This window comes from Tursiops truncatus, chromosome 9 (assembly GCF_011762595.2).
Source record: "Tursiops truncatus isolate mTurTru1 chromosome 9, mTurTru1.mat.Y, whole genome shotgun sequence".
Classification (NCBI taxonomy): domain Eukaryota; kingdom Metazoa; phylum Chordata; class Mammalia; order Artiodactyla; family Delphinidae; genus Tursiops; species Tursiops truncatus.
Window position 1 is genome coordinate 90,794,609 of NC_047042.1, and position 24,219 is coordinate 90,818,827.

Consider the following 24,219-nt stretch of genomic DNA (forward strand, 5'->3'; position numbering starts at 1 on the left):
TCCCCAAACAGAGGGCATATTTTGGAATAGTTATTCTGGAAAGCATTCTGGTTTACACACACACACACACACACACACACACACACACACACACAGCTCTTCCTTTTTGACCCAGTTATTCTCCTTCTATAAACCCATCCTAAAGGAAATAACCAGAAGCTCAAAGATCTATGTACAAAGAGGTCCATCAGAGCATTGTATAAAATGGCAAAGGATGAGTTACCAATGTAGACACCAAACCAAGAATGGCTTGAAAAATTCTGCTCTGCAAAGGACTATTATGCATCCATCAAGAAATATTTTAAGGAATATGTAATAGCATAGAAAATGTTTATAAGAAAATGAAAACTGCAATATGGAAAATTATACAGATAGTATGATCCCATTTTATGAAAAAGTCTATAATATATACCTGTATGTACTTTTTTTTTTTTTTTTGGTTACGCGGGCCTCTCACTGTTGTGGCCTCTCCCGTTGCGGAGCACAGGCTCTGGACGTGCAGGCTCAGCGGCCGTGGCTCACGGGCCCAGCCACTCCACGGCATGTGGGATCCTCCCGGACCGGGGCACGAAGCCGCGTCCCCTGCATCGACAGGCGGACTCTCAACCACTGCACCACCAGGGAAGCCCCCTGTATGTACATTTTTTTAAAAGATGAGAAAGACGCATATCAAACTGTTCATGAAATCCTACAGTTATTGTTAGATGATAGAAATAAAGGTGTTTATTTTCTTCTAAATATATTTTCCATATTTTCCAAAGAATATATAAATGGGTATTATTTATAATCAGAGATAAATAAACTTTTCTTACCCCAAGACAGAAGGAGTCAACGATATGCAGGAAACTTGGACATTGACAGTATTAAATTTAAAATGACATTTGGGCTTCCCTTGTGGCACAGTGGTTGAGAGTCTGCCTGCCGATGTGGGGGACACGGGTTCGTGCCCTGGTCTGGGAAGATCCCACATGCCGTGGAGTGGCTGGGCCCGTGAGCCATGGCCGCTGAGCCTGCACGTCCGGAGCCTGTGCTCCGCAACGGGAGAGGCCACAACAGTGAGAGGCCCGTGTACCGCAAAAAAAATTTTTAAATAATAATAATAAAAAAAAATGACATTTAACATCCACAGGGGTTTCAAGTTCAAGAACTAGGTCTGGGACAAAGACGCAGTTTTGAGGCTCAAATGTATAGAGGTGACTCCTAGGGCCAAGATACTGACTAAAATCTTTAAGAAAGAAAAGAGGGTGTGAAAAGTTTTGATTTAGGATTCAGGAGGAGGGAGCGGCAGTGAAAGATAAAAGAAAGTCTAGCTTTCAGAAGCAGCTGATGAATCCAGGATACTGCATTCACTGAGTCATTACTCAGTCGCTCATACAATCAGGTACCCATTCAATCATTCATTGACAGGATCATTCTTTTCTTTAATCACGCATTTAAATAGTCAACAAACTTTCACTGAGGGCCAGGCATGGTGCTAGGCAGTGAGGACACAAAGACAAAAACTGCACCATTTTTCTACCCTCAAGAAGCTTCCGATCTAATTAGAAACAAATACTGCTCAGAGTGGTCAGTGCCATCATAGGGGTGCATGTGGACCGATGGCGTCTAAACCATTCTGGGATTTCTGGAAGGCTTCCTGAAGGAGGTGATATCTGGGCTGAGATTTTTGAGGAGGGAGAAAAATCAGGCAAATGAGGAAGAGAAAAAGCATTCTAGCAGAAGGAACAGCATAGGAACAGCATGTGCAAAGGCACTGAGACATAAAAAACTCAGTGTAGGGGCTTCCCTGGTGGCGCAGTGGTTGAAAGTCCGCCTGCCGATGCAGGGGACACGGGTTCGTGCCCCGGTCCGGGAGGATCCCACATGCCGCGGAGCGGCTGGGCCCGTGAGCCATGGCCGCTGAGCCTGCGCGTCCGGAGCCTGTGCTCCGCAACGGGAGAGGCCACAACAGTGAGAGGCCCGCGTACCGCAAAAAAAAAAAAAAAAAAAACTCAGTGTAGTTCCGCTTAGGATAATGACCATATGGCCAGAGCAGTGTGGTGGAGAGGCAGGAAAGGGGGGAAAGGCTGCTCCACTATTATAGGCAGATTGAGAAAAATGAAGATTGAACAAACCAAGGACACTGCCATCTGTGGCATCACACTGCCCTTCTGATCAAATGAACTTAGTGAACACGCTGACTAGGAACAGAGCCAAGAGGCCCATGAACGAAAACACAAGCAGAAACCCAGAGTCAACTGAGAAATCTCAGCCAACTACGTTGTTAACGCATGTAACTCTGGAGCCCATTCACATCCCATGTCACTCACTGCCCTGACCTTATCTCTGCTGTCCCTCTATTTTCTCTCCCTCTTCCACCCTCTACCATTCAGCCTTCCTTCCCCAGTGCATTTTATCTCCAAGCACCCAGGCACTCTGCTAAAGGCATGGACTCCTGAGTTTGTCTGTAAAATTAAACATTTATTTCCATGTATCTATCTATAGGCGTATCGGTGTATGTACTGCTATTAACCTGTATACTTGTACGCACGAGGCTTCTTTGTGTACTCGCGTGTCTTTGCGTATGTTGTATTTGTGAAAATGCCTGTTAATACATATTCCTGTCTTTCCTCATCTTTGCCTGAATGTCTTCCTCTGGGTGTGCGTACACGCATGTTTCCCTGTGAGTACGTGTGTGTATACAGGTGAAAAGACGTGCCGAGCATGAGTGGGCGTGTGACGCACACGCAGGCCACAGGAGTGGGCATCTGCAACTTCAGCCTGCATGGTACCCACTCCCCCAGTCTTGCTTTGGGGAACACACCCTCCACCATGATCGAGGTACCATTGTCACCCAAGATGCCCATTCCCTCATGGTCAAGGGATGGGCACCTAACCCAAGCCCCAGGCTCTCCCCCCAGAATTGGAATCTTGAACAGAATAATAATAAAGGCTGAAATCCATCCTGTTGGCTGTGCCCTAAAGGAACAGTCTCCGACTTCTACAGCCTGGATCCTGAAGGTGTGGGTCCTGGGGCATCTTGTCAGGGCCACAGAAGTAGAAATTCACACACATATGAACATTTACGTAACTTCCCAGCTGTAAAGTTCTGTGATTCAGGAACTATTTTACAACCTGTCACACACTTCTCATGACGACGGCTTTGCCTGGGATTATTTTTAAAACTGTTTCTCCCTCCCCCGTTCAGTTTCTCGCTGCCTTACTCTCCCACCAGCTATTCTTCCTCTCCCAGCTCCAGAGAGGACCGGCTTCTGCCTAGTCACCCTTAACTGATGTGGACGGCAGACACTTCTGGATCACTCAGCAACAATCCAATATGACCCAAACGATGGGGCAGAGCTCAGAAACTGTTCCTGTTCAGGTGGGTGCGTAAGTTACACTATTAGAGAAGTACACATTTGTTTTTGCACTGTGGCCAAAAGTTCTAACCCATAATTTTTTAATCAAACAACCGCAGTAGTATTATAAAAACCTGGTGTATATTAAGGTATTCCCTCTTGGCAATTAGCCAACAATCAAAACTAAAAGACTACCAGAAATCATGACCATAAACAACTAGAAAAAGTACCATTGATCCATCCATTCACTCACTCATTTACTAGTGCTGGGCACTGTGGAATACAGGTGACCCTAACAGGGACCCCACCATAGGAAAAGGGAATGAAGGTGTGCGGCCGAGAGGCCCAAACTGCACAGGGCAAAGAGTCTTTGTATTTATTTCCCATAAAAAGCCTGCAATTATAACCCAGATTTTATAAATGCAGAAAATGTAATCATTGTTATGATCATTTTTAACGTTGACATTGGTTATCAATTATTTCAGCAGGAAATATGTCTTGAATGTTTGGTTACAAAATAAGATTTAAATTTACGTTAAATTAGAAACATTTTTTTCTTGATTAGATGATCCATTAACAAATCTCTTTATAAAATTATGTAAATGTTACTGTCAGAGTTATAAGTCAGTAAATTCCAAAGAGCTAAACTGCAGGGTCAAAGTGATGATCACAGAGCAACTGTGTAGGGAACTGTGTCTCTGAGCTAGACATGATCTGTCTTCAAACACTCAAGGACTAATAATTTTCAGCTCCAAATGTCATGGCTGTGTTGTATCAGGTCAGTGCTCAGGACTAGAGGACAAAGATAGAAAAGACTGCCAGTTTCCTGACATGGATAAAATCTGGTCTGGTCAGAAGCTTCAAAAGTTAATCCAAGATAGGGTGAATCAAAGCAGGAATTAGAGTGATGTCCCAGGCTCAATTGCTCAAAGGCTGACCAATTGAGGGGGGCTACTAGAGTCCAGGAGAAACAGAATTAACCCCTGGAACTCTGTGGCATGGGAAATAGTACAGATGACGTGTCAGAAAATACACACTAAAATGTTTCCAATCCCAGCAGAAGGCTGAACCTCCCAGACACCCAGGCTGGAGCCCAGGCAGCAGTGGCAGGCACCTCACGGGAGTTTATCTAGAGCCCTCCTGGAGGTAGAGCTGTTTCTCCCGTATGGAATGTGCTTTTCTCAAGAAACGCTTTCTAAGGCACGTAGAACTAAGAAGACAGGTGGAGGTGCCTTCCGGACCTTCCAAAGCGATCAAACTATTAGGAAGATATACTCCTACAAATCAGTCAAAGTCTCCAGGAACGTAATTGGTCGGAGTGCTGGGAAACTGCAAGAGCACTACAGACCCCACACAACAAGGGCAATTAGAGGGAATGGATGGACACAAAATGCAGCCTCTCCCTCAGTGCCTTCATAACCAGACGGGCCCCATGCAGGCCATCAGCACGACCTGAAGAGCGGAAGCCATCTCCCCCTCCCTGTGACCTGGGTGACAGCCAATGCCCACACCCCCCAGCCCACCAAAAAGAGCAGAGTCTCTTCTGGGGGCACAGCAGGTGGCTGAAATCCACTTCTAAGTTGTCCTAAAAGCTGTCTCAAGACTTGAAGTTTGGCACTTGAAGGGTACTTTAAATAGGCACCCAGTTAAAGGGCAAGAAACATCTCTAGGGTCAATGCAGGGGGATTTTTTTCAAATCACTGATGGAAATGCTGCTTTTTGAGAGCCACCAGGGAAATCTTGTAAGACTGAAGCAATCATAGCAGCAGCTGGATAGAAAATAGATCTATTAAATCAACTATACAGCAAGATAAAATTAAAATAAAAAAAATACATCTATTATACTCTTATGGGCTGAAAGAGCCACTACGGAACCAGTCCCAAGATGTAGCTTCTCTACCTGACAACCCTGCTGCAGAAATCCCCACAGGACTCAGGGAGGATGCTGCTGTACACAAATGACCCTCGCCTCCGTGGGCCCTCGACCATTCACCATCACTTTACAGCTTCCGGCTCTACTCCTTCTGCTATGGTCCACTGACCTTACAGTTATAAACCACCCCTTGCACAAAGCTCAACCTGCCCCTGCCCCATCGCACTGAAGTGATGACCACCCTACTGTCCAAAAGAAATGAGGCAACCAGACATTAAGTTCCTCAGTGGCATCATCCCCCCACCCCTCACCTGCACCCACCCACACCTGCACCCATCACTCCCTCTGTCCCATCTGTCTCAGTGGAAGAGGCACCATTCTTCCTGTCCAAGAATGCTCCGGAGTTTGAATCCCTCCTGTCCCAGTTACTAGCTGTGTGACCTAAGGCGAGCTACTTCACCTCCTTGTATATGTTTCCTCATCTGTAAAATGGAATTAATAATTGTAGCTGACAGGGTTGTTGCCAGAATGAAATAAGTTAATACAATTAATACATGTCGAGTGGCTAGAAGAATGCCTGGCATGTGGTAAGTGCACATTAAAAGTTGGTTAGCTATTATATTTCCTATTGCTTTTATCATTTATTTCTGTCTCTTCTGAGAACTTGCCCTGGTAATTGTATCTTTTTCCCCATTATTTTCAACCAATTTGTGTTTGTGGTCGATAATCTCCAAAGATGACCAACCATCAATTCATAAGCACATGCTATTCCATCCACCAATGGGTAGATCCTAGTCCCTCCCGCCTCTTGAATCTGGGCTGGCCGGTGACTTCCTCTGACCAAGAGAATGCAGCAGGGGAACTTTCAAGCCCCAGATCTTAAATGAACTGGCAGCTTCTGCTTCGTCCCTCTTGGAAGCCAAATATGACAACCTACTACCCTGAGACCACTTCTCTTTGAGAAAGCCCAAGACAGTCACATGGTGAGAGAGAGGGAAGGTACGTGGAAGAGCACGAAGACACTAGACATGTGAGGGAAACCCTCGTGGACCTTCCAGCCCAGTCCCAGTACCAACCACACTCAGCCAAGTCAGGGACCTCAGGCCAGGCTACATGGAGCAGAAGAATCACCCATCTGAGCCCTGTCCAAATTCCTGACCCACAGAACCACTAGAAATACAATATCATTATTGTTTTAAGCCATTCAATCTTTTTTTTTTAACATCTTTATTGGGGTATAATTGCTCTACAATGGTGTGTTAGTTTCTGCTTTATAACAAAGTGAATCAGCTATACACATACATATGTTCCCATATCTCTTCCCTCTTGCGTCTCCCTCCCTCCCACCTAAGCCATTCAATCTTGATGCAATTTGTTATGCAGTAACAGATAACTGAAACAATGTTCCCCTTCAGCACTAAAAGAATGCTCCATCGTACATCCCATCTTAAAACAAAATATACCACACAGTTCTTCCATCCTACATTTACTACTTTATATCACCACTGCAGTCCTCTATTATAACATTTAGCATACTGCTGGACAGTTATTTATGTATAGGACTATCTCTCCTACTGGACTGAGTTCCTTCAGGGCCATGACTGACTGCCATGTTTATCTTAGTATCCCCACATCCAGCATCGCACTCAGCAAGTGGTGGTGAGTGCTCAAAAAGTGTTAGCTGAATGATGCATGCATGTGTGAATGAATGGCACCTCCATACATCTGGTCTACCTGCAGACATGCATTCTGGCACTGGAAACCCAAGACAAATATGGAAGAAACCATAGGATCCAAGAAAGCAAAATTTCAAGAACCGGATTCAAAAGGTACAGGAAAGAGATAAAGGGAAAGATCAGCATGGTGAAGCCAGAAGCCACAAACTGAAAGCCACTGAGATTTGAGGGTTGTTTCTGCAGCACAACTAGTTTATCGTAAGTGATCGAATACATATTCTACAATTACATGTTGTTTTGTTCTCATGAGGAGCTGAACCCTGAATTGGAAGAGGGAGAAGAGGAACTTGAAGGATGCCAATGGTCAAAGTCTATATACACTGTGATTAAAAAAAAAAAAAAAAAAAAAGAACAGTTTCAGGCCTAAGATTTCTGGAAATTATTTAGGTTACACTTTAACACCAGATCCAGGCAAGAATTCAAGGTGTTAAGACGCTGTGTTTTATGAAGAACTAAAAAGGCTCAAGGGGCATATAAACAATGGAAGTAGGACAGCTTGGTGCACTGGTTGGGATTCAAAGAATGTATTTATTTTAAGGTATCGACTTCCTCCCACCAAAATTTCAAAGTTAATGAGAAATTGATTTTTAAACCGGTGGTATACACCAGTTCATTAATAAAGAGGATGTATCACAACCACACACTCTGCTGTCAGGAACAAGCTACAGAAAAATAGTACAGTTGAAACAAAGTAGAAATATTATCAAAACCACAAGGAGGGCTTCCCTGGTGGCGCAGTGGTTGAGAGTTCGCCTGCCGATGCAGGGGACGCGGGTTCGTGCCCCGGTCTGGGAGGATCCCACATGCCGCGGAGGGGCTGGGCCCGTGAGCCATTGCCACTGAGCCTGAGCGTCCGGAGCCTGTGCTCCGCAACGGGAGAGGCCACAACAGTGAGAGGCCCGTGTATCAAAAAACAAACAAACAAAAAACCAAAAAACCCCAAAAATCTCCTTTGCATTTCCTTGCTTGTTAGTAGGCACTCAGACCTTTGATTGAGGTCCCCTTTGTGTTCCTTTCTCTGGTTTCCCTTGCAGAAATCTCAGGGCTGACCTGGGAATAATAATACCCAACAATTACAGAGCGCTAGCCGTGTGCCAAACATTGTGCTAGGCGCAATGTATCATGTTTAATCCATACAGCAACTCCATGAGGTAGGCACTACTGTTATCCCCATTTTACAGATGAGGAAAATAGAGGTTAGAGAGGTTCACAAACTTGCTTAAGGTCACACAATTAGTGGGAGGAGTCCTCGCCCTGGGAGTTTCCTTCGCTCTGGGTCCATGTTAGAGAATGACTCCATGAACTCTGCCATTGAAATGCCCACTCACAGGCTTTGCTCGCTTGGTAGAGTGAGCTCTGTGGATCCAGAGCTTCAGTCAGAGCCACCTGTGGCCCCTCGCCAGCCCCTTGCGTGTGTCAGAAGTCTTGGCTGTGAAGGCACACCCAAGGCCGGGCACGTAGAAGAAGGTGCTCACCAAATATTGATTAAGAGAAATGAAGGAAGCAGGCTTTTGAAAGTTAGGGTATTATGTGAAAGTGCCATTTTGTTTTACTTCAGATTAAAAATTAAAAATTTCAGGGCTTCCCTGAAGCCTGGGGCCCAGGGCCCAGGCCGCTCCACGGCATGTGGGATCTTCCTGGACTGGGGCACGAACCCTTATCCCCTGCATCGGCAGGTGGACTCTCAACCACTGCGCCACCAGGGAAGCCCCAAAAGAGATTTTTTAAAGTAGATATTTTTTACCTGTGAGTTTGGCAAAGATAATACAGATTGGTAACAGCCTATATTATGGAAAGGTAGAAGCAAAACTGGCACTCAGATTCATTGCTAGAGAGAATGTTGATTGCTTCAGTCTTTCTAGAGAGCAACTTGGCAACATATACCAAAATTTAATACATGAATGCTGCTTAGTCCAAGAGTTCTATTTGCAGGAATTTATGTTAAGGAAATAATTGGAAAAGCGTGCCAAGATAGATGTACAGGGCTTCCCTGGTGGCGCAGTCGTTGAGAGTCCGCCTGCTGATGCAGGGGACACAGGTTCGTGCCCCGGTCCGGGACCATGGAGCGGCTGGGCCCATGAGCCATGGCCGCTGAGCCTGCGCGTCCGGAGCCTGTGCTCCGCAACGGGAGAGGCCACAACAGTGAGAGGCCCGCGTACAGCAAAAAAAAAAAAACAAAAAAAGTTAGATGTACAAAGATGCCCATAGCAGTGGGGTTTTTTTAGTTTCTTTTTTTAAATTTAATTAATTTATTTATCTATTTTTGGCTGCGCTGGGTCTTCGTTGTTGTGCGCGGACTTCTCATTGCGGTGGCTTCTCTTATCGCGGAGCACGGGCTCTAGGTGCGCAGGCTTCGGTAGTGGTGGCTCGCGGGCTCTACAGCGCAGGCTCAGTAGTTGTGGCGCACGGGCTTAGTTGCTCCGCAGCACGTGGGATCTTCCCGGACCAGGGCTCGAACCTGTGTCCCCTGCATTGGCAGGCGGATTCTTAACCACCACGCCACCAGGGAAGCCCAGCAGTGTTTTTTTATCACAGCACAAGTTGAAAGCAATATAATTATCCATCAACAGAGAACCGGGTAAATAAAGTGCAGAACATCCACAGCACTGAGTAAAGTCATGATGTGGATCTATATTTGCTGACAAGGGAAAGGCTCTAGGATAAAGTGTGAAGTGACAAAAAGCAAGTCAGCAAACAACACGTAGAAGACGGCACCGTTCCTTCACGTGTATGTGTGTGCGCTTATACGTGTGAAAAAAAAGTCTGAAAGGAGAAACACCAAAATGTCATAGTGGTTATATCTGAGTGGAAGGATCTGGGGTGATTTTCACTTTCTAACTCACATCTTTTTGTACCATCGGAATTCACTAAATGTGCAACAAATCCGACGTGTTAAGCCTCGTCACGTCACTCCTCTCGTTCTAATTCCCACCTTACCTGGGGTGACGACCAGTCCCGTGACACCTATGATACTCCCACCCAGCACCCACTTCCTCCCACTCCCCTCCCCGACCATCTCTGCTTTGGGCACACTGGCCTCCTTCCCATCCCCCGACACGGGCACACTCCCACCTTTGCGCTGGCTGCTTCATCTGCAGGGAACACCACCCCCCAAAGACCTGCCTGGCTCACCCTCCGGCCTCCTTCAAATCTTAAGAGTAAGTGTTACCATTATGGCTTGAACCATGTCCACACACACACACCAAATTCATAGGTTGACGTCCTAACCTCGAATACCCCAGAATGTGACCTTATTTGGAAATAAGGTCACTGCAGATGTAGGTAGCTAAGACGAGGTCACACCGGTGTAGAGTGGGCCTCTAATCCAATGACTGTCCTTATAAAAAGGGGAAATCTGAACACCGACATGCACACAGGGAGAACCCCACGTGAAGACTGGAGTTTCGCTGCCACAAACCAAGGCCTGCCAGAATCCAGGAGAGAGGCCTGGACAGACCCTCCCCACCACTGCCCTTCAGAGGGAGCTCGACCCTGCAGACCTTGAGCTGGGACGTCTAGCGACCAGAACGCTGCCGCAATAAACTTCTGGTGTTTAGGTCGCGGGTTTGTGGCCCTTCATTATGGAGGCCCCAGCAGCTAATACAGGCACCCTCTTCACGTGGCCTCCCGCACCACCCAGATTCACACTTCAGCCCCTCACCCCCAAGCCCTTTACTCCTCCACCTCTTCACTGCATTTATCACCTAAAGGTAATTACATCATCATGTAATGACCTTTGTTCACTGCTGCATCCCCAGGGCCCAGCACAGTCTCGGCCCAGAGAAGGCTGCTCCAGAAAGATTTGCTGCACAGGTAAACAAACAACTCAGAACCAAACAGATCAAGTCTGGCCTGGAGGAGCTGACTGTCTAGTGGAGGGAGACGGAGAATAAACAGACCCGTGTAAGATGGTGATAAGCGCCGTGGAGACAAATCAGGGTCAGGTGCAAGGAATTACGGAGGGGCTGCTGTTTCTTGAAAATAGAGTTAGAGAAGGCCTCTCTGATGACGTGAGACTTGAGCAGAGACCTGAAAGAAGGGGTGCAGTAAACCATGGAGATCGCATCTGAGATAAGAATGTTCTAGGCAGAGGGAACAGTAAGTACACATTAGTGGAAGGAACACATACCATTTTTACAATCAGAAAAAAAAATAAAACTATTGTAAGTCTGAAAATGCATCCAAATATGTAAAAGCCCGATTCCAAGGGCAAGGAAGAAGAATCTGGTTTTATAAACTCTTAAGACTCTATTCAGGCCCAGGATGAAAACTCCAGCCCCTTCCTAGAGTCCCCTTCCCCAGCCCCAGCCCCATCTCATCCTCCATCAAATGGCTTTCTCAACACTACAGGTGAGGTGAGGTGAGGTAAGAAGTGATGTATGAGGGGCAGGTAAGGTGAGGTGAGAGATAAAGCATAAGGTGAAAGGTGAGGTGAGAGATAAAGTGTAAGGTGAAAGGTGAGGTTAGAAGTGAGGGATGAGGGATGAGGTGATGTGAGGTGAAGTGGTCCTGAGGCTGAGAGGCCTGGAGATCCCTGATGGTGCCACAGAGCCAAGTGCAGGAAATGTGACTGCTGTCCTAGCCACCAGCTGCCGACTTGCCCCCATCAGATCTGGCCTCTGATGGCCTGCAGAGGCCTTTCCATCCCAGCCTGTCAGCTGCCTCAGCCGGCATGTTCCCACAGCGAGCACCTGTCCTGTGTTCCTGCCCTGCCCCCAGGCCACAGTGGCTCCCAGCTCTGATGAATGTTCATTCCTGCTACCCAACCAGCTAGTTCCTACTCTGCCTCACTTTGGTTTTTTAATAACCGTAGTTTTAAAAAACCCACATAAGGGACTTCCCTGGTGGCACAGTGGTTGGGAGTCCGCCTGCCTATGCAGAGGACACGGGTTCGAACCCTGGTCCAGGAAGATCCCACATGCCGCGGAGCAACTAAGCCCGTGCGCCACAACTCCTGAGCCTGTGCTCTAGGGCCCTTGAGCCACAACTACTGAAGCCTGTGCACCTAGAGCCCGTGCTCCGCAACAAGCCACCGCAATGAGAAGCCCGCGCACCGCAACGAAGAGTAGCCCCCGCTCGCCGCAACTAGAGAAAGCCCGCGCGCAGCAACGAAGACCCAACGCAGCCAAAATATAAATAAATGTTTTTAAAAAATAAAATTAAAACCCCCATAATATTTACTGTCTTAACCATTTTTAAGTGTTCAGTGGCGTTAAGTCCATTTACATTGTCGTGCCACCAATCTCCAGAACTTTCTTCATCTTGCAAAACTGAAACTCCGCTCCCATTGAACACTAACTCCTCTTCCCTCCTCCCCTCAGCCCCTGGCGGGCACCACTCTACTTTCCGTCTCTGTGATTCTGACAACTCTAGATACCACATAACTGGAGTCATACAGTTTTTGTCTTTTTGTGACTGTCTTACTTCACCTAGCATTAATGTCAAGGCTCATCCATGTTGCAGCCTATATGAGAACTTCCTTCTTTTGTAAGAAGGAATAACAACTCCCTTGTATGGACGGACCACATTGTGTTCATGTCTGTTGACGGGCACTTGAATTGCTTCCACGTTCACCTCACTTTTGACACCTGTTTGCTTCAGCTGCCTCCAGGTGCTTTTGTAATCCTCAGCTGTCACCACCAAGATCGCTGCAGAGCAATGCAGGGCTGGCCGAAAGGCCTCCCAACACGCCCAGGCCGAGGGCAAACAGCAGCAGGAGCAGTTCTCTAAGCGACGTGTCCCACCAGACGCCAGCCCAGTTCTGAACCCGCGGCTGCCCCTTCGCTCAGTTTTCCCGACCAACTTGAAACCTGAATGTTTACGAGCTGAAGACTCCCCACTAACAGGCAACAACCAAAAGTCTTGGAAACGCACCCAACCTCAAGGAAACACTGCCTAGGCCAGAGCTTTTCAAACCTTAGTGTGCAGACAACTCACCAAGGCAGGCCCTTAAAATGTAGATTCAGCAGATCCGGGCGGGACCTGGGTGCGTGCCTTCCTAATGCGCTCCTGAGGCTGCTCCACGCAGCACGCAGCACGCAGCACGTGCAAAGGCCTTGCCGCCTCCCCTCCCCTCCCCCACCCCGTCCACACCTATCTCCTGGGTTCAGTGCAAGTTCTCCTACAAGATGGCTGTGGAAGACTGTGTGTGTCTGTGTGTCTGTGTGTCTGTGTGTGTGTCTTCCCCCTTTGAAGGCTCCCAGCAGGATTTCCCCAGCGTTTACAGCAGCCCTTCAGGCTGTCTGGCTCCAAAGTTAATCCCAGCACCCAAAACCACGGTAATGAAGGGTTCCTTCCACAGGCCCCAACACGAGAACAAAGAAAGGAGCGGGGAGAGTCTCCCATTGGCTCCACAGGGCCGCAAACACCTGCCCATCACCACGAGCAGGAGGCCCCCAAGCCCCGACCTCCCGCTGAGACGTGCCACCCACCGCCCGGGACGGCTGTCACCCCCTCACGTTCTGCCCAGGCTCTGGGCCACCAGGGCCGCAGGAAAGGCAAGCAGAGCGCGCCTGCCGGGCCTGCTGCCGAGACAGGCCTCCCAGTTGCAGCCGGGCCGGGCACCGCCCGGCGATTCGTCCACTCACCTCCTCTTCATCTCCTCCGGAGACCAGTGGTGGTCTCCTTCCTCACGCTCCCGAGCCCCTCTCACAGCTGCCTTCTTCTCAGAAGAGGGCCTCGTCCACCATCCCCACGAACGGGGGGGTCAGTCACCAGCCCCTCAGCCCATCTCTGCCCCCAGGTCTAGCCTCCTCCTGCTCTCCTCCAGCCTAAAGTGAATCCCTCCAGGGCTTCCCTGGTGGCGCAGTGGTTAAGAATCCACCTGCCAATGCAGGGGACACAGGTTCGAGCCCTGGTCCAGAAAGATCCCACGTGCCGCGGAGCAACTAAGCTCGTGCGCCACAGCTACTGAGCCTGCGCTCTAGAGCCTGCGAGCCACAACTACTGCGCATGCGTTCTAGAGCCCGTGAGCCACAACTACTGAGCCCGCGCTCCGCAGCGAGAAGCCACCGCAATGAGAAGCCCGCGCACCACAACGAAGAGTAGCCCCCTCTCGCCACAACTAGAGAAAGCCCGCGCGCAGCAACGAAGACCCAATGCAGCCAAAAATAAATAAAATAAATGAATTTATTTTAAAAATAAATAAATAAAGTAAATTCCTCCACTCTTCCCTGGGTCTCATACCCTCCAAACCCCCGGGAGCCTTCGCTCCGGCGCTCACTGCCGCCCCTTCCAGCCACATCTGTCTCCTCCTCCAGCCCACCCCGTACTGGCCGATTCCTCCCCTTCCTCACCGGCCCCAGGGACTCCTACTTGCCGCTCCCCCTTCACCCTCCCTTAACGTCCTGCCTTATTTCACCCCCGTGAACAGACACAGCACCCCCCAAAGCAGGACTCGGCCCTCCGGCAGTTGCCGGCCGGTTACCACGAAGCACAAACTGGAGTTGAAAAGCAGCCTCTCTGCGGCTGAGCCTCGATCTGAGGAGGGCAAGTCTCAGGCTTCAAATCCTTTCACTTCCCCCTCTTGTTGGCCCTTTTCAGCACCAACGTTTTGAATACTCTGCACCCGCCACGTCCTAGTCCCCGCTCCCGCCCGCATGTCCTACATCCCCGCTCTTCTCCCACTGCTCCATCCACTGCTTCCCCCTCCTTCCTCATCCAGCCCAGACTCCACACGGCGGCATCCCCACCACAGATCCCTCCACTGCCCTCGGCCCTTCACCGCGTCTGCCCAAGATTCCCAAACCTGACTCAAGCCAACCGCCCACGTTCCCTGGCCACACACGGCCAGTCAGATGCTACAGGACAAACGGCATCACATATGCACTGGCGACACTACAGATTTCTCCCATCACCTTAGGCTTCACTCCCAACCTTCCAGCAGTCCCCCCCCCCCGATTCCTTCCCCCATTATTTCTCCCCCACTCGCTATGGTGCGCCAGCCTGCCCACGGGAGCTTCTTCACTTTGCAGGAATTACCCTTCAGTTACTTCTACTCTTTCTTAAATTTTCAACCACTGTATCTTTACTGATTGTTCCTTGAAGCCTATAAACATGACCAAGTCTATACATGTTTTCAAAATTTCCATCAACCCCACGCCACCATGAAGTGACAGGTGGCAAATCTGGTCACGTCACTTCCTTCTTGCCTAACCACCTGCAGGGGCTCCCGTGGTTCTCGTGACCTCCGAGTCTGACTCCACAGCCTGTGCTCTTGGGACTAGGTTTATGAGGTGGGGTGGGAGTGGGGATCTAGGATGCAAGGGATCAGGAGAAAATGGACACGGTGGGTGTCCTGGGGGTGGGGATGCAGGAGGGAAGAGTGGAGGAGGATTTTTTTAAAAAAAGAAGTATTGAATACAATGGCCTTCAGTAAGTCACTGGGCTAGGACATCTACAGGACAGTGAGACAGTGACACTCACAAACATTCAGTAGAAGTAGGACAGTTGCTATAACAAGTGCATTCCAAGGTATCCAACCTGTGGACCTGAAATATAAGAGCTAAAGGGAACTTAGAGATCATCTCAGCGACCCCTTATTACACTGATGAAATAACTCAGGACACGGTGACCTATCCACAGTCACACAGCAAGTCACTGGCTGAGAAGAGCACGTTCAGGTATGTTAACTCACAATTCAATGTGCTTTCCAACAAATCATGCTGCCTAAGCACATGAGAGAGAAATCATGTCACAGTGAGCTGCAGATGAAAGGTGGGTGGTCACAACTTGGAAACAAATTAGATCAGTGAGAACAGCATCTTCCTATCTGGGAAAATCAACCTAGTGTAATTATAATTACAGTAATTAGCTGCCTCTAGCACCCAAGGCACTGAGAAAAAAAACCTGTGGCTCCCAGGTCCCCCGTGACTTTTCACAACCCTGCTGGGTTTTGTTTTCAGGATTAAATGAGGCATTTCCTGACAAAGACCGCAGCAGCTGTTCCCTAGGGGCCAGGAGGTGAGGATTTAAAATGACATCCTCTATGCCCTTTGATTCTCAACCCAAAGACAACCAAGCAAACAAGATATAACCAAAAACAGTTTCAATGTCACGATTTTAAATCAACTGTTCTAACAGTTAAAAGACAATTGCAAGATATTAAGTGGTATATCCCCAAAATGCCATTAACTTTCAATTAGGGGTTTATGGTATCTGGATCATTGGTTCCAAGGTGAAGGTGCCTAAAAATCAGCGGTGAACTTGTTAAAAAGGAAGATTCCCAGTTACTCCCACCGAAGATTCTAATGTAGGCCAAGGGTGAGCCCAGAAATCTACATTCTTTTTTTTTTTTTTTTTTTTTTTGTGGTTCGCGGGCCTCTCACTGCTGTGGCCTCTCCCGTTGCGAAGCACAGGCTCCGGACGCGCAGGCCCAGCGGCCATGGCTCACGAGCCCAGCCACTCCGCGGCATGTGGGATCTTCCCGAACCGGGGCACGAACCCGTATCCCCTGCATCGGCAGGCGGACTCTCAACCACTGCGCCACCAGGGAAGCCCAGAAATCTACATTCTTAACAAGCACCCACACGTCCCCAAGAGGCTCGAGGAATCACACCTTCGAAACATTTATCTAAGTCTTTGTTTATAGGTACTAAACCACTCAAAAAGTGTAACAATATTCACCTCAAAAAGCTAATAATAAAATAGTGCATTAAGATAAAAATTTAACATGCCATGAAGCGCAATGAAGAAAAACAAAATGGCAGATTTTGCTAATCAAAATAATCAAATTTCAAGATTATAGAAAATTTAAAAGAAAATCCATTTGGAAGGGGAGAACACAACAAAAAGGAGGAAAAAAAGGTTATCTTTAATACATAAAGAAAAATTTTAAATATATACGTGTGTGTATATATATATATATATATATCACAGGTAAATAAGCAAAAACAGAAAATTCACAGAATACAAATACAAAATAAACAGAAAATATTCAACTCAAGGGACTTCCCTCATGGAGCAGTGGTTAAAAATCTGTCTGGCAATGCAGGGGACACGGTTTCGAGCCCTGATCCAGGAAGATCTCACATGCCGCAGAGCAGCTAAGCCCCTGCACCACAACTACTGAGCCTGCACTCTAGAGTCCGCGTGCCACAACTAGTGAGCCCACGTGCCACAGCTACTGAAGCCCATGCACCGAAAGCCGAGAAAGCCCGTGCTCCACAAGAGAAGCCACCACAATGAAAAGCCCGCACACAGCAACAAAGGGAAGCCCCTGCTCGCCACAACTAGAGAAAGCCCGCGTGCAGCAACAAAGACCCAACACAGCCAAAAATGATAAATAAAGAAATAAATTTATATTAAAAAATTCAACTCAAAAGTAATAAAAAATTAAAGCAACAAGAGTTTTAAAAATAATATTCCATGCTGGTTATGATGAAGTGAAACAGTGAACTGCATAAACTGCTTGGGTTAATTTCAGCATTACAGCTTTACATAAAAAGTTGATTCATTCAACAACCACCTACTGAGACACGTATTAGGCACCCAGCGGAGCCCACGCACAAAGAAATATAGACAAAGCCTTACCTACGTAGCTATTCATCATAGCATTATTTATAACAACAGAAAACGCTGGAAATAATAAAAGAATAATTAAGTAAATTATTAGGATGGAAACTGTTTTTGAACAATATTTAATGAATAGGGAGATGCTTAAGTTAAATATTGAGTGAAAAAAGTAAATACATATAATTCAGTTTTCTTTTTATTAACGTTAACAAAGGAAAGACAAAATTATTTACAGTGTTAGCTATAGGTTATGGGATTATGGATACCTGTTTTCTGTACCTTCCAATAATTTCCGAAGTTATCAATTTCATAACTATTATTTTAAGAAAGACTTATCCCTGAATAAGATGAAGAAATGGGCACAACCCTTTCTTTTAATATTGTGGATGTAGGATCTCCTAAAAGGACTCCATTCAAAAATAAGTCCAAAATATTACAATTTGTTTCCACAAGACCAGACTTATAAATGTTTAAACAAGCAAACAAAAAAGGGCACAATCAAAATGCTGAATGAAATAGAAATAGACAAGAAATCAATAAAACATAGAAATTTAAACAAAGACTGAAATAAGGGGAGCAACTGGAGGGTGGACTCCATTTAACAAAAGTTAACAAGGAAAGACAAACCTGCGGAAGGAGACGCGAGTTTGCAGACAGCCACAGAAGGGACTACAGCCTCATCTAGGAGACCCAAGGCAGGAGTAAGACATGCCACTTTCTGACTAATACCACTTACTCTTCAGAAAGAGAACTACCACGGCATGTTCGGCAAAGCCTCCCCAGCCCCGCTCCAATGGTGAAAATACAACACTCAGGAAGAGGAGCCAGAGGGTCCTGGTGGCACAGAGACAAGACGTGGACTGAAATGCAGCGGGATCACCTGCCACTCACCATGCCCAGCTATCCTACATCAGGAAGCCACCCTCCACCAATATCACTCCTCTCAGCCTTCAAGTGGATCGGGGCCACCTTTAAGAGGTCTTCCTTAAGGAGCCCTTTCACTCACTGCCTCTCCTATCCGGGGACAGTCCGTGCAGGGGTCGGCACCTGCTTATGCGCTGCTCTGGGTCTCCACCTGGATCCTTGGGGACCGGCGCTGTGTCCCTCCCCTTCTCAGTTCCTATCCTATGACCCAGACTAGAAGCAGCTTTATGGTTATTATTTTTTGCGTGCCTCAACCAGGGGAGCCCAATACACCAACCCATGAAGAAGTCTCTGCTTCCGTGCTGTCAGCTCTAGAGCGGAAATATAATTTCAAGTCACCAGGTTGAATATTTGTATTTGGGGTTTAAGGGGGAACAGGAACAGACTTGCACCGACGAGAAAGTTATGGAGGAACAGTACAAACAGCTCCATTTATTCTAAATTTATCAAGAGAATTACTTATATTATCCACAACATCTGCAGCAAATCCAGATGGCCATGTTCACATGGGGAAGCTGAAGAGAGGTTACATGCGTAGAGTCTGGAGTCAAACTAACCTAAACTCCTGAAGCCTTAGTTTTCTCATCTGTAAAATGAGTGTGATCGGATCATGTAAGTAAAATGCAGCACCTGGCGTACAGCAAGCACTCCGTAAATGGGAACAATTAGCTTGCCACGTCCCCCAGCAGATGAATCCATGAGTATCAGATGGGCTTGCTTTGTTGACTAACGCCAAGAGCCCTCTTCATGATTACCTCTTCCCGTGGAAAGCTCTGGGTCTCCACTCCTCTGGACACACAGGCTAGAACGCTCAGAGGCAGGACTGGGAGCTGAGGAGCTAGGTCAGACAAAGCTGTTTACACTCTCTGTGTACTGCATGAAAGAGACCCATTTTGTCCCCCCAGCTCTGGTGTGACTCCCTGAGCAGGGCTCTACCCAGTTATGGGAAATCTATGAGGAGGTCTCAGGTGTGCAGAAGTCCACGGGTTAAGAGCCGTAAGGAGAATGGAAAAGAGATGAGTCTGCACCAACTAGCCTGTGACCTTGAGCAAGTCACTTCTCTGTCAGTTTCCTCTTCAGTCAGAGGAGCAGTTCCATTCTATGATCCCTTAAGTCCCTTCCTATGCTTTTTTGTCCCATCCTCTATCTGGCACTGGGTATAATTCTGACAGTGAGGTCCAGGGACACCTTCAAATGTGTTCCATTTCCTTCCAAAGCCACTTGCCAGTCCTCTGGCACTGCTCCCATGAGAAGGGAGGATTTGGAGTGGCTTCCATGGCTTTCTGGTTTTGTTCAGTGTGCAGCAGCTCTGCGCACTGCTCACTCCACCTTTCCTGCCCCCAAAGTGGTCAAGTGTGTGTGTGCTGGGGCAATCACTGGCTTGCAGCATGTCATCTCAGAGATGGTTTCCAGACCATCCTCTGTGTAGGCTCGGGGTGGACAAATAAACATTTCAGAGAAGCAATATGAATTAAATCATTTCCTCAACAACAAAACCCGCCCACATGCTTCTTCATAAATCATGCCTCCTAATTCCACGCTAACAGTCAGTAAACTGCATCTATTATAAAAACAACCCTTACTCCTTTCATGCCCTGACACTTAAGAATCACAATATTTTCACATTCTGTTGGATTAATGCCTTTGCAGAAGTAACAGCAATAGCTATTTCCCTGGAAAGATCCATGGCCAGGGCGCTTTCCAAGAGATACTCTTTGAATGTTCTTTGTGTCCTGGTGCACTGGGGGACACCGCCAGCTGCCTGCATCGGGGGGAAGCAGGGCCACCCAGAGTAATGCAATACTGTCTTCAAGCAAACACACCGAATGTACCCCTTCGCCCCGACAATAAAGTATTTCCAAAAATTTGATGTAACCATATTCATATAGCCATGCACAAATACAATTCCAGTGCCTGCGTTTTGCAGGGAAAATAAAGGCACATTCTGAGATGAAGCCACCAGACCCGCCACAGGCTCCCTGGATAACAGAATAGCTTTGCAGACCTTCAGCAAGATTGGCCAGAACCCGCTTGCTTTTTCGTATTATTTTCTGCGTGTCTTTATTTGCTGGGCCCAACAAGAATGGAAAAGCATCTCAAGAAAGGAGGGCGAGGGAGCGGTGGAGAATAAAAGAGGATGGGCGGGGAAAGCCGGATTTTGAAAATAGCAGCAATGAAGGAAGGCAGGGTCGCGCCGGAGGGTCTCCGCGGTGCTTACCTGGGGCGCACGAGGCCGGCCGGGCCAGCAGCAGCAGCCAGAGGCCGGGGAGCAGCAGCCCCGAGCGGCGGCGGCGGCGGCGGCGGCGGCGGCGGGCGCGGCGGGCGGAAGGCCCGCGGTCGCTCGGCCCCGGGACCAGCGCGACCCCGGCGCGGGTCTTCCCCTCCATGGCCGCGCCTCGGCGTCGGCGCCGCGCCTCTGGCTGTCCCGGTCGGCGACCCGGCCCGGCCTCGCGGCTCAGCGCTCTCAGGCCCGGGAGGGGCGGCCGCTGCGGCGGCGACTGCTGGGACGGGGTGCCCCGCACCGGCGCGGAGGGAGGCCGGCGAGGCGGGGGCTGGCCGGGGGCCGGAACCGCGGACGGACGGGGGCAGCCAGCCGCACGCCGGCCTCCCCGCTCCGCCCCCTTCGGAGCCTCCAAGCCGCTGCCCGGCAACGCGCGGGCCCGGGCGCGGGCAGGCGAGCACCACCTCCCGGCCGGCCGGGCTCCTGCCTGCGGGGCTGCAAGCGGCAGGCGCGGGGCGCGGGCGCACGGGGGCTGCGCGGCGCGGGGTCGAAGCCCGGCCCGCCCCCGGGATCCGCCTCCTGGGTGGGGACGCGCGGGACGCTGGAGGCCTGGGCCCGGCCGGCGTCCGGCGCCGCCCCGACCCGCACGGAACACCCGGTCCGTCGCCCTGATGGCCCGGCGCGTCCCGCCCCCGGGGGCGCCCGCCGGGAGGGAGGCCCACGAGGAGGGGTCAGAGCCGGAAAACCTGGCCGGCGCGAACGTGACGGGCTTCTCGCTCCTCCTCTGGCTTGAGTCTGTGCGGGGCAGCAGGTGTGAGTGGGGCGCCTGCGTTGGTAGGACAGCCTTCGGGGACAAAGCGAGGGAAAGGTCGGGTTCCCTTCCCAGGAGCTCGACGTGCAGTAGAGGAGGCGAGAAAAGGCGCACACAGCTCTACCCATCCTGCCTCCCGTCTAGAGGTCTTGCCTCCTGTCCAGGTCATTGGGAAAGGAACATGCAGGATGCTCTGAGTTTGGGAAACCCGCAAACCGCGCACATAGTAGGCCTGCAGAAGGCGCCTGCAGAATCGAATTGAAGCAGAGCTGGAGAGACCCACACACGTTTAGGCCCTTTTAGGGAAAGCAACGCGCTTGGGAGGTGAAGAGAGTGTCAAAGGATCAGCATTTGGCGGGGTAGAGTTCAGGGTGGGTGGCTGGGATCAGGAAAGCAACGGAGGGAGTTAACATTTGTCGAGTACCTGCTATGCGCCGGGCATCGAGCTCCGAGGACGCCCGGGGGGGGTTAAAGGCCTAGGAACATGGAATTGGCAGTTTTGGATATCGCCATCCCATTGGAATGCTTGCACCAATCAGGTTATGAAAGGTGTGAATTGGGGACACTATGGTATTGCCAGGAAGCTATAGTGGACAGTGGAAAATGTGAATCATCCACATTAACAAAAGGATGCACGTTGCTCTCCAGTCCGCTTGCCCTGCTGGGCCCAGCCTTGCAGCGTCAGCCCAACTAGGCTTCTTGCCTGGTGGTAAGATTCTTGGAGAATCAGAAATAGCCCTCCCTCAGAATATGGCTGAGGGGCTTCCCTGGTTGGCTCAGTGGTTAAGAATCTGCCTGCCAATGCAGGGGACACGGGTTCGAGCCCTGGTCCGGGAAGATCCCATATGCCGCGGAGCAACTAAGTCCGTGCACCACAACTCTTTGGTGAATATCCAAAGAAAATCACTATTGTGAAGAGATATCTGTACTCCCACGCTCAGTGTAGCATTCCTCACAATAGCCAAGACTGGGAAACTACCTAAGCACTCATCAACAGGTGAATGGATAAATGTAGTACACACACACACACACACACACACACACACACACACACACACACAGAGGAATATTATTCAGCTATGAAAAAGAAGAGAATCCTGTCATTTGCAACAACGTGGATGGACCTTAGGGGCATTATGTTAAGTGAAATATGTCAAAGACAAATACCGTATGATCTCACTTATTTATGAAATCTAAAAACATGGAGCTCAGGGGACTTCCCCAGTAGTCCAGTGGTAAAGACTCTGCCTTCCAATGCAGGGGTCGCAGGTACAATCCCTGGTCAGGGAACTAAGATCCTGATCTAGAAAAATAAGACAGACACTTAGGTGAAGTAGAGAAGAGAGAAAAGGGAAGCTGCGATAGAATAAGGACTCAAACATCTGGCTAAAGGGTCTAGATTTAACTTTGTAGGCAATGGGGTATCATTAATAATTTTTGGAGATATTAGAACTAAGCACAAGAAGGATTACTCTATTAACAATATATAAGATGATTTGGAGAGAGAAAAGACTACAAGTGGAGAGACCCAATTAGGATAAGATCTTAGCAGTGCATGACTGAAGTATCAAGAATCATAAGGTTTTTCACCATCAAATAGACATTTTAAAAAATTGATTATATCCATTTGTGCCAGAGTATGGGGAAATAGGCACTCTCAGATTCTAGTGGTGGAGGTGTAAATTGGTATAGCCATTTGGGAGGATGATTTAGCCTTATCTATCAGAATTTAAAATCAGCTCACCATCTGGTGCAGAAAATTCCACTTCAATATGTATATATATATATATATATATATATTTTTTTTTTTGCTTTTGCTTTTGCTTTTCTTTCCCTTCCTTCCTTCCTTCTTTCTTTTCTTTTCTTTTTAGCCAGGCTTAATTCAGACAGGTAAATTCAGCCAAATAATTCAATCAGATAAAATTTACCTTTTTTTAAAGTGTACGTACAGCTCAATGGGTTTTGACATGAGTAACTGTCACTACATTCAAGATATGGAACTTTCCTATTGCCCTAAAAAGTTCCCTTGTGCCAGCCTACAGTCTATCCCCTGCCCCTACCCCAATCCCTGGCAACCACCAATCTGATTTCTGTTTCTATAGCTTTGCCTTTCCCAGAATTTCATATAAATGGGATAACACAGTACGTAGCCTTTTGTGTCTAGTTTCCTTTACTTAGCATAATGTCTTGTGATTCATCCAAGTTGTTGCATACATCAGTAATTTGTCCCTTTCTATTGCTAACTAGTATCCCACTGAGTGGCTATACCACCATTTGTTTATCCACTCACCAACTGATGGACATTTGGGTTGTCTTCAATTCTGTTTTGTTTTGGCTGTTATGAATACAGCTGCTATAAACATTTGCTTCCAGGTCTTTGTGTGAGCCCATTTTCATTTCTCTTAAGTAAAAACCTAGGATTCGAATTGCTACGTCATGTGGCAAATGTATGTTTAACTTTATATAAAACTGCCAAACTGTCTTCCGAAGTGGATATAATATTTTACATTCTCACCAGCAACGTATGAGAGTTCTGGTTGTTCCACGTCTTTGTTAGCTCTTGGTTTTATCAGTCATTTTAATTTGAATCATTCTAGTAGCCATGCAGTGATACCTTGTTGTGGTCTATAATTTGCATTTTCCTGATGACTAATGATGTTGAGCAACATTTTATGTGCTTACTTTCCATTAATATTTCTTTCTTGAAGTGCCTGTTTGAATCTTTTACTAATTTTATAATTGCATTGTTTTCTTATTATCAAGTTGTAAGTATCTTTACATATCCTGGATATAAACTCTTTTTC

The 24,219-nt window shown here is 48.1% G+C and overlaps 1 protein-coding gene across 1 annotated transcript in view; it reads right to left on the minus strand.

The window, feature by feature from the left end:
* KIAA1549 (KIAA1549 ortholog) overlaps nucleotides 1-21,057 on the minus strand; it is a 150,992-nt gene extending 129,935 nt beyond the window's left edge. The window contains exon 1 of the mRNA XM_033863337.2: nucleotides 20,602-21,057. Within this exon, the coding sequence (XP_033719228.2) occupies nucleotides 20,602-20,770 (169 nt within the window). The 5' untranslated portion in view covers nucleotides 20,771-21,057. The remainder of the gene's footprint in view (nucleotides 1-20,601) is intronic.
* Between the last annotated feature and the right edge of the window lie 3,162 nt (nucleotides 21,058-24,219).